Raw genomic sequence first — 14,658 nt, 5'->3', positions numbered from 1 at the left:
TCAATTCTTGATTCCCCTAAATAATGTAAACTGCTTTCTCTAAACAATGAATTGTTTACGTAAATAATTCATTGTTTACGTAAATAATGATTTATTTAGCAACATTGCTGATTGTTTATAAACAATGTAATATAAGTCTAAATAATATATTGTTTACGTAAATAAATCATTATTTACGTAAACAATGAATTATTTACGTAAACAATTCATTGTTTAGGTAAATAATGAATGGTTTACGTAAACAAAAGATTATTTAGAATTGTTTTAAATTGATTATAAACAAGTACTTATTTAGCACATGAGCTTCTAAATAATGATTATTTAGCTAAAACTGGTGAACAAAACATGAAAAAGTATCCAAATAATTATTTGACAAACGGAATGCCATGTATGTGTGTGTGTGTGTGTGTGTGTGTGTGTGTATGTGTGTGTGTAACGCGATTCCGAGAGACTTTTTTTTTGGGGGGGGGGGGGGGGGTGAAATTTTGGTCAAGTAATCTTCGACGGAGCCCGGACTTTGGTATTGCATTTCAGCAATTGACAGCATGGAGGCTTAAACATTGATTGATGAGTTTGCTCATTAAAGTTGTCATTAAAATCAAATTCTTGCGACCAGATTCAAAATTGATTGCATCGTATTCTTCATCAAATTTCAAATCTAAAAATATATACATGTGTTATGTTTACTCTTAAAATGTGATCACAATTAACGAAAATAGATTAATTAGTACTACAATTACAACTAATAGAATCGATCCAAAGATGATTTCATCTTATTCTTTATTACTTCCTGATTTAAAAAAATATATATGATATGTTGTGTTCAAAACAAGCTCAAAAAGTTAACAACAATACAGAAAAGCGCGCTTTCCTGCTAAGCGCAAGCAACCAAGCAGCCACAGTGGACGAACGAACGAACGAACGAACGAACGAACGAACGAACTTACTTTATTACTCAAGGATGGAGATTTTAGGCTCACGCCTAGTCTTACAATCTGTCCCTGCTAAACTAAGACATAAAAATAAAGACAATAAAAGGACAATTTTCAATCGCAATCATACAGTGTTACTAATTACAACATTACCTATACGAATACATAATGCATGTATGTCAATATAATACAAAGGAAAAGAAAAGTCGACTCGCACACACACGCGCGCCGCATACCTGCAATCACGTTCGCACTCAATACAACACACAACACACACACACACACACACACACACACACACACACACACACACATATACACACACACACACACACACACACACACACACACACACACACACATGTGACCCTCCACCACGAAATGAGTCGCATGTCACCTCGCGCGGTTCTGCGCTGAACTTAATAAAAGTCCAGGGAGTGTCTTGGTTACAGTGTGAGGGTCACCTTAGTCACAGGCTTATAACTCTTCTAAAACGGTTTTCACCACTGAATAGAGCATAAAAAACTCTTTAGAAAAATGTAAAAATATGAAAACCATGCAAAGGTGACATGCGACTCATTCCGTGGTGGAGGGTCACACACACACACACACACACACACACACACACACACACACACACACACACACACACACACACAACAACAACAACCTCATCATCATCATCATCATCATCATGATCATCGTCGACATCATTTTCATCATCAACAAAATATATAGAGGTTAGTGATAGCAATGCATTCTTGCTAGAAACAGCTTTAGAATGTAACTTTTCGTGACATCAGATATTTGCGAAGCTGCGCTTTGAAGTGTGGAGCAACAGTGAGCACCCTGTGCTGGCGTCAGACAGACTTGTCCAGTATGGCACCCATGCCTTGGTTCTCTCGTTCCATTCCCATCCCCATTCACTTGAGTTTGGGATGTTGGAGGTTTTGGACAGAGACTGTTTCCAGATGAAAGCTGCGATGAGCAATGCTCGCTTTGTGTGTTGGAACAACGCATGCTGGGCTGGTGGGTTGGATTCCAGAGGTTTGAGACCAACAGTAAACATCAGCTTTCTTGCTTCCTTGACAGACGTTGATCTACAGTTGTTGCTGTACATCAGCACAATGAAACGCTCCAGACGCTGCATGTGCAGTGAGTCGAGTGTGAGGCTGGTTGGGTCCTGGGTGATGGCGATGAAGGTGTCAGTGACCTCAGGAAAAGTGGCCCTTGCATTTCATGCTGTCTTTTTGCCAATTCCGAACATGGCCGATGTTACATCACATCCTGTGTAGGAATGAAAGAAGGGAAGTGCCTGGCAGCGTGGAGGTCCCAGCTGTTGAGCTCCCGCAGTGGGGCACTGCGGTTATGAAATTAAAAGCCCCTCCTGTTTTTGGAACCGCAGGAGCTTTCTAGTTTGCTGTTAGGTAGAATTTTGGTTCCTCTTTCCTGTCATGCTCTCTTTTTCTTCATGAATTCTTTTCTTTTTTCTGCCTTCTTGCTCATTCACCTGTATTTTTTCCAAAAATCTCTTCTCTTGCCGCTTGTCTCGCGATTCATGTATAGTTTAATCTGTTAGTGTTCTGATGTAAGTCCAGCAGTAGATAGGTTAAGCCTATTTTAACATACTGGAAACTGGTAATCTTCCAGTAGGTATTAATTTAGTTTTACTAAAGCCTGCTGGGACACAAGTAATGGGTTAGTGCATTTGTAAACAGGAATCGCTTGACAAGTGGCCCCCTTCATCCCCCCCTTCCTCGTCCTGATATGGCTCTGCGTAGTCGGCTGGACGTTAAGCAACAAATAAACAAACAAACAAAAAAGCTGTTGAGCAATGTAATGTACTAGAATGTCTCTGAATGTCTTTCCTGACCCAAATCCAATTCACAGCTCTGACAGTTTCAGCTGATCAAAGTGATGGATGGCAAGAACCACCACATCTGTGTCCACTGTCCTGAGGTAGGCCTTGGTGTGTCCCTGCTCAGCAGCATGGCAGAGGTGAAGCATCATCCGTGTGTCAGCTTCTTGGTGGCAAGGAGATCATGCTGATATATCTGTTGGTCTGTTAGTGAGCACAAGGTCAACCTTCGTAGTCAGGAGATGATATCTTGCATCAGTGGTATGTCGCACTAGTTGCTCACTGAGGAACTGGAACAGCTCATCCTTGTTGCCAGACTCCTTGAGGAACTTCTGCCAGTCAGCTTCCTTTGGAATAGGTATCTTTGCTGAGACTCTAGTTCGCCTTCCTTCACTTTCACCCCGCTTGGCACGAGTCTGTGATTTGAGACTTGCATCTTGATATGTGTCCCAAACAGCATCCACTCTTGTGGTGTTGTTGGTCATCTGGCTCTATAAGAAGGGTAGCAAATGCATAAGGCCAAAAAAAAAAAATTGTCTGTTTAGGGTAACCCGACCGACCCTATCGATTTGGCGCCGACCCAAAAACTTTTTTTTGATTTCAAAAAAAAAAAAGAAAAAAAAAAGAGGTAAAAATGCTAAAAAGAGACATTTGGCGTTTCATTTAATATACGTTAGTTTTGAAACATGTATTCATCAAATATAAGAAGTGAATGTTCAGCCAACATAGCATTTACAAAAAACAAAAAAAAAAAAAAAAAAAACCTACCTACCTACCGACCCTACTTTTTTTGGTCATGTTACCCTAAACAGACAATTTTTTTTTTGGCCTAAGTGTGTATTCTTCAAACACAGTGGCACGCTGGGACTTGACAATGTGGATGATGGCTGATTAATCCAGTACGATCACAGAGGCTTCTTTTGCCGCAGGAGAGCGTCCAGGATAAGGCATTCCAGGCAGGCAGCCAAGAAGACCAGACTTTGTACCTGACATCAGTTTTCCACGATCACACAAGGAAGGAGGCTCACGCTGAATCTCATGTGTGAAAAAGTCGTCCATATCACCACCAGGTCGTCCTAGCAAGGACAGAAACAACTTGGTGATGAGCGCCGCATGTGCCCTTGCTGATCCCAACTTGTTAGCACCCTTATTCAGGTCCACAGGTGGCCGGTTGCTGAAAGTGTACAAATTGGCCCTTAACATCAGACAATGGGTTGAAGGAAGTTTCAAGTCTGTCTCTCACAAACTCTGTAAACATGGCCTTGCCGATGTTTGGAGCTTCCCTCAAGCAGTTGACAATTACTGGGTCCCTTGACTTCACCGGTGTCCAGTGTGACGAGCTGGAAGCCTGTCTCCTTGAATGGGTTGACCACTGTTCCCTCTTTCACAAGATAGAGCAGTGCTTTGAGATGTTTCAGGAACTTGTTTTGTTCAGCAACAGAAGACTCTGGGTGCTCTAAATTGACTTCTCTGTTTGAAGCTGAAAGACTTTCATTTTCAAATTCATCAAAGACTCTCAGGACCTCTGGTTTTGAGAGTTCAATAACCTCTTTTTTCTCTGGCTGACCATAGAGTCTATTTGCTCCACTGTCCTCCTTCAGGAATTTGATGCTGTGCTCCTGGCTCTGGTCAAGCTCCACGAGGGAAAACTTCTTGTCACTGCGCTGCACAACGAACTTTCCTTCCTCAAAGGTTTCATGGACACTTGGATGGGTCTCTGGCAGACAAGCCATGTCCTTCGGGAAGACAGGCATCCAGCGGGCATAGTTTGTGTGCCCAAAAGCAAAACAAACATGGGCTATGAAGGGGGCCATTTTGAATGGCATATATACCTTTTCAGCTTAACTGGTGAGACTGAGATATTCAAGGAGTTCAGAAATAGACTCCCAGCGGTCGAAAACATGGGTATATAGACTAATTATTTCTTTTTAAGTTGATTAGGTTTAGAGTTATTACACCCTGAAATGAAATGACCTTGAAAATGACATATGAATGACCTTTGACGTTAAAATGACCTCCAAACGTCAAATCCATCTGGGATATGGGTTGCTTGCACTAAAACACATGTTTCTTTCTTTCTTTCTTTCTTTGGTGTTTAACGTCGTTTTCAACCACGAAGGTTATATCGCGACGAGGGAAAGGGGGGAGATGGGATAGGGGAAAGGGGGGAGATGGGATAGAGCCACTTGTTAAGTGTTTCTTGTTCACAAAAGCACTAATCAAAAAATTGCTCCAGGGGCTTGCAACGTAGTACAATATATGACCTTACTGGGAGAATGCAAGTTTCCAGCACAAAGGACTAAACATTTCTTACATACTGCTTGACTAAAATCTTTACAAACATTGACCATATTCTATACAAGAACCACTTAACAAGGGTAATAAGTGAAGAATTTTATGGGTGAGAAAAGGAAAGTAAATGGACTTTGGGGAGGCAGAAATAAAGAAACAATAAAAAGATCCTAATTAGGTTCACGGCATCGAGAGTGATGCGACCTTCTCTCAGAAGTTAGTAGAGAAGGCTCCCCCATCCACCACCCGGGGGACGCGCCTCTACGCCAATTCGGGGGCGCGAGGACTAAAACACATGTGAAAAGTTGTATTTCTCAATGCTGTAGTGGTAACAATGGGTGTAATTTAGCAGTCCTTTTTCCGGATGTCGGCCATATTGGATTTTGCGCAAACAGACCAATCGAGGTCGAGCTCAATTTGTTTGCGATGGTTTTTGAAAATCTTGTGTCCATACCTACCACCATGCCAAATTTCAAAGACTCTTCACACAGTGCACGATCATTCTGAATTCCTTCTCAGCTGCATGGAGAGAGAAAACGAGTTTCTTGTGGAGAATGTACAAAAGATGAGTCTGAAATGCCATGGTCTAACAGCCACATCTAAAGTCCTCTTCTACCCGTAGGTTAGTGATCGCGTTATGAAAAACTCAGTGCGTTTCTATTTAGGGCTGTCAGTTGAGCGTAAGAAAACACTCATTTTATTCCAAATAATTTGATTTTTGTGTGTGCGTTAACACGTTTTGTTTTGATTTGTTTTCATGAATTTCGACATCATGATTTTTGCATAAGACTGTTATCGAAGTACATAATATTTCTAAGATCGTTCGAAGCAGCTAGCGTAAATGTGTCTCCCAATCAGTTTAGGGTATTCCAACGTGAATAAGCGGTGTTAAATCAAGACGCGGGCGTTAACCTTGGCATAAACCTCAATTGAAAACATCTTTGAAAGCAGCTGAAACGGATACAAAAAAATCTTACTAGTGAACACACCCATGCTTGCTCAATAAAGGTTTCACCAGCTGTTAAGGGATTTGAAATTGCTTACTTCAAATTATTCCAACGTAAAACCTTTAATGGCTGTGTAAAGGCGTGTAAAGCTCATATAATCTGTTGGTACATGTATAGGACTCCATTTTTGGCGGGGACCGTCTGTTCCCCAATTCCAAGCTACACACCGAATGTCAGCTCAATCGAACTACACGTACCAGAGATCTTTTCTGAGTCCGGACAAACAGACAGAAAAACTAAATAAAAGACAAACAGATTGAAACCTATACATACGTACGGGGGTGTTAAAACCGACAAAGAAAGATAGAAGACCTACCCTTGCCTTATTATTCAGGGTGTATTCTCTGTACACAAGGTATGAGCGACATTTTTTCTTCTTCTTTGTTTATTTTGCAGGTTCGGTTGGGCGCAACTGCCCCTCTCCTATACGTGGTCGATACGTGAGACTGCAAAAAGACAATGATTCGCGTCACAGCTCCGATGTCTGGCATATTCTCGAAATACAGGAACTGTTGATCTTTGGTAAGTTGTTCGATTGGAAAACTGCATCCACACACACACGCGCCCATAATTATGAGCACTAACGCACGCAGGCACTCAAGCGTGCACGTACACACATCACCGTTGACGATAAGAAATGACCAATAGGTTATGAAAATTCACGAACTTTCTTTTGTTTGTTTGTGTGTTCGTATATATTTAGCAGAAATTATTGGTGTCCGTCTCTTGGCGCCTTATCTGAAATCTTTCCTTAATTGTTCACGGTGTGGGAGACGTTCCATGCGTAAAAAGCTCTAAGGCGGTTTAGTGTTCCACCTCTGAGGGGCCACTTGTTTGCAGTCTTCTCAGATCGATCGCGACACTAGGTGTTGTAGGCAGTGTTCAGCGTTACGTTTTGGTTTGTAACGTTCACAAGTGCATTGGGTAACTATATGCTTCTCTCTCTCCCCCCCCCCTCCCTCTCTCTCTCTCTCTTGAGCAATTCTCTTTTTCCACATACGTTGCATATTTTACCACTGTGATGCAATCCACTAATAGGAAATGTTAAATATATGCTATTCTATCTGCAGGAGTACACCTTTTATCTATACAGGCCTTAGTTTTTTTCCGTTTTGCGAATCGCGTCAGAGCAGGAAAAAACCTAAGCTCCGCCAATTTCGCTATTGCTCAGATCTAGATCATCGATTAAACGAATGAATACATTTTGAGAGAAATCTATGAGCAATCTGTAACTTTGACACCAAAATATTACTTTTGCATTGCTTCAGCTCCCCATTAGAGTTTTGTTCGCCTGTGTTAGTATGTATCTAGCATATATAACCACAGAAATGCACCAAAATCACAACTTTTCGACATTTTTTTTCAATTATTAGGATTACTATTTATTGAATCATTGTGGCAATACCCAAATGCATTTGTGAACGTTACAAACAAGAAAGTAACGCTGAACACTGCCAACGACACCTTGTGTTGTGATCTAAGAAGACTTAACAAACAAGAGGCGAAGCCATCAAGGCTCACGTAAGAAATCGACAAACAGTAACACAAACTCAATCACTCCGTCACACATACACACACACACACACACACACACACACACACACACACACACACACACACACACACAAACACACACACATACACACACACACCACACACCACACAGAAAGAGCATAGGTGAAACTGTGCAAGAAAGCGAGACACTAGATCTAGATCTGTCTGTCTGCATGTAGCCTACTTACAGGGACACGACTGCCAACAGAGTCTCGGCCCGCTCAAAATAATAATGACCGAGACTTTCAGTACTTCATTCACGTGACGTCTAACCCTCTTACGTCATAATGTGACGTCAATGTAATGTGACGTCTTCAAATGTTAGAGTTTCTACCACAGACATACACACGCACAAACACACGCACACACACACACACGCACACACACACGCACGCACAGACAGACAAAGTTACGATCGCATAGGCTACACTTACGTGAGCCAAAAAGGGGCCCCTCAGAGCTGGAACACCACCTCAGAGATTTTTACGCATGGGACGTCTTCCACACCGTGAGCAGTTAAGGATCGATTTCAGATAAGGCGCCAACATCCGTTGTGAGTGAGAGCGGGGATATAGCTCAGTTGGTAGCGCGCTGGATTTGTATTCAGTTGGCCGCTGTCAGCGTGAGTTCGATCCCAGGTTCGGCGGAAATTTATTTCAGAGTCAACTTTGTGTGCAGACTCTCTTCGGTGTCCGAACCCTCCCCCCGTGTACACTACATTGGGTGTGCACGTTAAAGATCCCACGATTGACAAAAGGGTCTTTCCTGGCAAAATTGCTTAGGCACAGTTAATAATTGTCTACCTATACCCGTGTGACTTGGAATAATAGGCCGTGAAAGGTAAATATGCGCCGAAATGGCTGCAATCTACTGGCCGTATAAAATTTCATCTCACACGGCATCACTGCAGAGCGCCTAGAACTGTACCCACGGAATATGCGCGATATAAGCGTCACTGATTGATTGATTGAGAAGACCGTATGCTCGCCACCTCCCAGAGAGCATACATATATCGTCTGCCCGGGTGGCTAGCGGAGGACGTTTTAAAGTATTTTAAGAAATCAGAGCAACTTTAACACAATGCTTATAAGAAGAAAAATTGTTCAAGGCGGTTAGTACTATCCTGTGTTAAAATGACTTGCTTCCAGCTCTCGTAGTCTGCGTCTGACTACATTTTTTTCAAACCAAGAGGAAAAGCACTCACTGTATTTGACCCGGAAAGAGCCCCACGCTCGATGTCACATTTTTGATATATTGGTTTGAACGATCGTGCTTGTCAAAACTGTCACGCTCATAGGACAGAGCCTGACCGAGGAATGCAGTGAAACGGAACTTGACAGGTGTGAAAAAAGTGCATCCGGTACAGTAAAGAGGTCAGTGGGGTGTATCACTGATGCTCGTTCGGGCTTAACGTTTATCCATGTTTGGTCGTATCACTGATGCTCGTTCGGGCTTAACGTCTATCCATGTTTGGCCGTATCACTGATGCTCGTTCGGGCTTAACGTTTATCCATGTTTGGTCGTATCACTGATGCTCGTTCGGGCTTAACGTTTATCCATGTTTGGTCGTATCACTGATGCTCGTTCGGGCTTAACGTTTATCCATGTTTGGCCGTATCACTGATGCTCGTTCGGGCTTAACGTCTATCCATGTTTGGCCGTATCACTGAAAAATGTACGAGGGTAGAGCAAACACGATTTAGAGTATAGTAGCCATTAACACTTTCAACACAAGATAGTACTAATCGCCACGAACAACCTTTTTTCTCAAAGAGATCGGACACTGATTGATGAAAAAAAAGATGTCGCTAATAGTTTGCGTGTGATACTTTTATAGTGTGAGGGAACGAGTATGACAAACAGAACTGCGAAAACGAAACATGATTAGCATGTCCGTAGACAGAACAATCAAATTTGCATCCAAATAAGTCAGTTTTGTTCACATATATTGTCTACCATCACTGAAAATATATAGTTTAAGCGGCCTTATATTTTCCGAAACAACTGTTCGAGCATTACGGACTTGACAGAGCAACTGCAGGCTTCTTTGCTGCCCGATCTACCGCAAGTTGTACCTCGCTAAGCCACACGCATGATGGATTCTTATAGTATTTTTTTTAAAAGGTTTTGAGTTGAGAGGAAAGATCGCTGTTTGAGAAACTGAAACGATCAATATAACGTTCTCGCGTTTGTTACCGGAATTCGTGTGCAAGCATGCACAAAACGACTTCCGAGCCTGAAGATGTTGGTAATGACCTATCAGAGAATAGATTTTCAAAGGTTGAAAATCACCCTTTCAAACATGGAATATTTGCATATATATATATGAAAGTACTCTTTGCCAGACTCTGTGTTTTGGCCGTTGAACGGAATAAATGAACTTAATTTTTGTGACTGTGGTATTGACGAAAAACAGGAATTCCCTCTGAGTACGTGTGCATGCAACAAGTCCAAACAATTAAATGAAAAGTGGCTGCTGCTCTGCCTTGAAGAAATAGATTTTTTACCAAGTTTCCAGATATTTTGCATTCACTCACTTTGAAAATCATCATTTTATGGCAACAACAAAAAGGATGAAGTGACAAAATAAATATCATAGAGCTATTCTAGGATGTTCAAAGTTCTAAAACAAATCACGTCATGGATCGTTTTAGACCAAAATTCTCTGCCACCTCTTACCTTAAAAGCCAGGTCATAGCTGTACTGGTTGTATGTGATCCTTCGCAGGGTCAGCAGGGTCATTTGAAAAACATGTAGTTAAAAAACAAAGGATTACTGTACTCACCGATACAAAGACGACACAAGACGATTACGAATTTTCGCTTCTGGAAGCTTCATCAGGTAAAGAATACAAAAGACAACAAAAAGCAGACGCAACACGGAACAAACAGGGTTTGAAAGAAAATGGAGGGGAAACACGCAAAAAGGGGAAGGAACTCTAGGAACGGAAATAAATGAAAGGGGATGATGTCACGGGCACAGGCATACAGACTAAAAGTAACACACACTCATAAAAGGGGGAGGGAGAAAGGGGGAGAACAAAATATAAAAAAATAAAAATAAAAATAAAAAGGGAGGAAAAACACGCACGCACGCACACACACACACACACACACACACACACACACACACACACACACACACACACACACACACACACACACACACACACACACACACACACACACACACACACACAAAACCAAACACATAAACACACACAGAAAGAAACATGCACACAACACACACACATATACAAATACACACACACACACGTACCGTAAATCCACAGTATGTTTGGAGAATACAAGTATATCACATTTTCGCATTCAAACCGTCAGGTGTGGATGTGCCCAGGGATAAAATGAAATTCGACTCTACTTGTTTTCTGTCTGTGGAGGTGCTGTACATTTGCCTACATTTTACATAATTATAGTTTGTTGTTTACAGCGTGTCTTCCCGGATACTACTTCAATCTGCAACAACGCAAATGTGTGTCATGCGAGTCGCCGTGCAAGTACATTTGTGATAACAAGTATGGATGCAACTCAATTCGTAAGTTGTTCTAAATAACTATGCCAAACGATTGTAGAAGACACTGCATTGACAATTTATTTGATTTCCTTTGGTTTTATAACCATGATAGGTAAGTCAAACTAGCAGGTTGCTCAGGTGTATACTGACCAAAAGAATACACTTGGCCAAAACATAATTGCGACAAATTTCGCACCCAAATTAAAGCATTAATTCCCATGGCATTTCAGTGAAGCTTTCTATACCATTTTTGTTTGTTTGTTTGTTTGCTTAACGCCCAGCCGACCACGAAGGGCCATATCAGGGCGGTGCTGCTTTGACATATAACGTGCCCCACACACGAGACAGAAGTCGCAGCACAGGCTTCATGTCTCACCCAGTCACATTATTCTGACACCGGACCAACCAGTCCTAGCACTAACCCCATAATGCCAGACGCCAGGCGGAGCAGCCACTAGATTGCCAATTTTAAAGTCTTGGGTATGACCCGGCCGGGGTTCGAACCCACGACCTCCCGATCACGGGGCGGACGCCTTACCACTAGGCCAACCGTGCCGGTTTTCTATACCATTCAAGGCCGTCTATTCGGATCATCTTTCGGATTAAAGATTTATTTTACATGGATCACGTGATCACCTTTCAAATAAGGGTACCCTTAAAATCCACCGGACAAACCGGACTTGAAGGGTCCAATAAAAAATAAAATCAACGAACAATCACAAAAGGCAAAACTTTACAATTCTTACACGAAAATCGAATGTCAAATCAATTATCTACCCAGAACATGTTGTTTTGTTGAGCTAGCTGACGTATTTCATGTGCCATGGTATTTATACTAATGCAGGTGTCCATCGCATACAAGTGCGGTCAAAAACTGGAGCTTTTCCATTAATTTTCAGGGTATCATGACAAAATGCGCTATATTTCAGCAATTACTTGGTGGATTGCTTTTAATTTAAACTTCCTGAATGTCAATATCACAGTTGGGTATATTTCGGGTTAGTAAGCAGGTAATTCATTTCTTATATGTTCATAGATTTTAAACAGGAGATTATTTGTTTTTGATTTATATTACGAGAACGAGGGTAATCCGTATGAGCAGTTGGTTTTCTTGTCTTGTAGCAGCATATGGTGCGATCGTGTATGTGTGAGTGTGAGTGTGTGTTTGTGTGTGTGTGTGTGTGTGTGTGTGTGTGTGTGTGTGTGTGTTTGTGTGCGTGTGTGCATGTGCGTGTGTGTATGTGTGGGTCTCCCTGTCTTAGTTGCTTTCGCAATTGCTGTCTGTATTACAGTGAAATACAACGTTGTGGCAAAGTTCACTGGGGTTGAGATGAGCCCACTGAATGTGGGTACTGTAGCTGGCACGACCAATTTAGTGAAGAGATCCGCCCGGTCCAGTGATGATGCCCGGGAATGTGCTGCCACCGGGACAAGAAGCGGCCAAAATTACCACAGATTCTGGAAAGCTGCAAGAGCAGACTCGTTTCTGGTCTTCCACTTTTATGTCACTCCCACTGAATTCTTTCAACGTAAGTTTCTTGTTACACCCCCGGTATAGGGGTGTGTATAGGTTTCGCTCGATGTGTTTGTTTGGGTGTTTGTGTGTTTGTTTGGGTGTTTGTGTGTTTGTGTTCGCATATAGATCTCAAGAATGAACGGACCGATCGTCACCAAACTTGGTGAACAGGTTCTATACATTTCTGAGACGGTTCTTACAAATATTGGGACCAGTCAAACACACGGTTAGGGAGTTATTGGTGGATTAAAATTATACAAGGACTTATACAGGGACATCTTCATGGTCAAAGGGAAATAGCCATTCTCACTCAGTCACTGCCACCAACTGAGAAGGTTATTTCCCATTGACGGGGGTGTTTTTCCTACCTCATAGGAATTTCTTGTTAATCTTGGAAACACCAGTGTGTTGTGTTTTCTTTTTACATTTAGTCAAGTTTTGACCAAATGTTTTAACGTAGAGGGGGGAATCGAGACGAGGGTCGTGGTGTATGTGCGTGCGTGCGTGCGTGTGTGTGTGTGTGTGTGTGTGTGTGTGTGTGTGTGTGTGTGTGTGTAGAGCGATTCAGACTAAACTACTGGACCGATCTTTATGAAATTTGACATGAGAGTTCCTGGGTATGAAATCCCCGAACGTTTTTTTCATTTTTTTGATAAATGTCTTTGATGACGTGATATCCGGCTTTTCGTGAAAGTTGAGGCGGCACTGTCACGCCCTCATTTTTCAACCAAATTGGTTGAAATTTTGGTCAAGTAATCTTCGACAAAGCCCGGACTTTGGTATTGCATTTCAGCTTGGTGGCCTAAAAATTAATTAATTAAAAATCCGGCACCAAAATTGCAAAAAAATTGTATCTCAGGTTCTATTGGGTATTTTTACTTCAAATTTGGCCAAGACCTACAGGAAGGGTTCTAAAATAAATATGTACAGTCTAATTGGTGATATAACTTTGCTTGTTTAGTAAAAATGTATAATAAACATATATTTTATATTGTGCGAAAATAAAAAAGCCATAATTGTCAGAAACATAGTGGCTTTGGATTTATATCAGCATGTCTGATTTTTTTCATGACTGCTTTTGACTGTCTTGCCTGTGGCTCCCGCAGTGGGGCACTGCGGTTATGAAATTAAAGGCCCCTCCTGTTTTTGGAACCGCAGGAGCTTTCTAGTTTGCTGTTAGGTAGATTTTTGGTTCCTCTTTCCTGTCATGCTCTCTTTTTCTTCATGAATTCTTTTCTTTTTTCTGCCTTCTTGCTCATTCACCTGTATTTTTTCCAAAAATCTCTTCTCTTGCCGCTTGTCTCGCGATTCATGTATAGTTTAATCTGTTAGTGTTCTGATGTAAGTCCAGCAGTAGATAGGTTAAGCCTATTTTAACATACTGGAAACTGGTAATCTTCCAGTAGGTATTAATTTAGTTTTACTAAAGCCTGCTGGGACACAAGTAATGGGTTAGTGCATTTGTAAACAGGAATCGCTTGACAAGTGGCCCCCTTCATCCCCCCCTTCCTCGTCCTGATATGGCTCTGCGTAGTCGGCTGGACGTTAAGCAACAAATAAACAAACAAACAAACTTGCCTGTGGCTGGTACCAAAATCGTATTTGTACTCATCAGAACTGTTATCATAACGCATGGGCCAAATTTTCGAAAAAATATTAGTACAATAATAAAAAACAAATACCTGTATTTTCTCTGTTTACTTTCAATCTGCTTGATTTTGGTACCGGCCATGGATACCACATCAAAGAATAAGTGTGCAAAATTTCAAGACAATTGGTAAACATGTAATAAAGTTATGATAAAAAGAGTGTGTCTGATGCGCGATTTTTGATGAAAGTTTCGCGTGCAGATTTTTATATGTAATTTTGTGTTGTGTTGACACACACACATACCTTTTTTGAAAGCACATATCTCACGAATGCCTTTGTGTATCGAGAAAAAATAAACAGTGTCTGAAAGAGGAG

The 14,658-nt window shown here is 41.5% G+C and overlaps 1 protein-coding gene across 4 annotated transcripts in view; it reads left to right on the top strand.

Moving 5' to 3' along the window:
• The window catches only part of LOC138970624 (uncharacterized), a 425,184-nt gene that overhangs the window by 69,143 nt on the left and 341,383 nt on the right, over nucleotides 1–14,658 (top strand). For all 4 annotated transcript variants that reach the window (XM_070343089.1, XM_070343090.1, XM_070343088.1 and 1 more), the window contains 3 exons: nucleotides 6,486–6,611; nucleotides 11,094–11,198; nucleotides 12,470–12,706. In XM_070343089.1, coding sequence (XP_070199190.1) covers nucleotides 6,486–6,611; nucleotides 11,094–11,198; nucleotides 12,470–12,706 — 468 coding nt within the window. The remainder of the gene's footprint in view (nucleotides 1–6,485; nucleotides 6,612–11,093; nucleotides 11,199–12,469; nucleotides 12,707–14,658) is intronic.

Source organism: Littorina saxatilis, linkage group LG7 (assembly GCF_037325665.1).
Source record: "Littorina saxatilis isolate snail1 linkage group LG7, US_GU_Lsax_2.0, whole genome shotgun sequence".
Lineage (NCBI taxonomy): Eukaryota > Metazoa > Mollusca > Gastropoda > Littorinimorpha > Littorinidae > Littorina > Littorina saxatilis.
The sequence above is the reverse complement of the archived record's forward strand: the minus strand, read 5'-3'. Positions and strand labels throughout refer to the sequence as shown.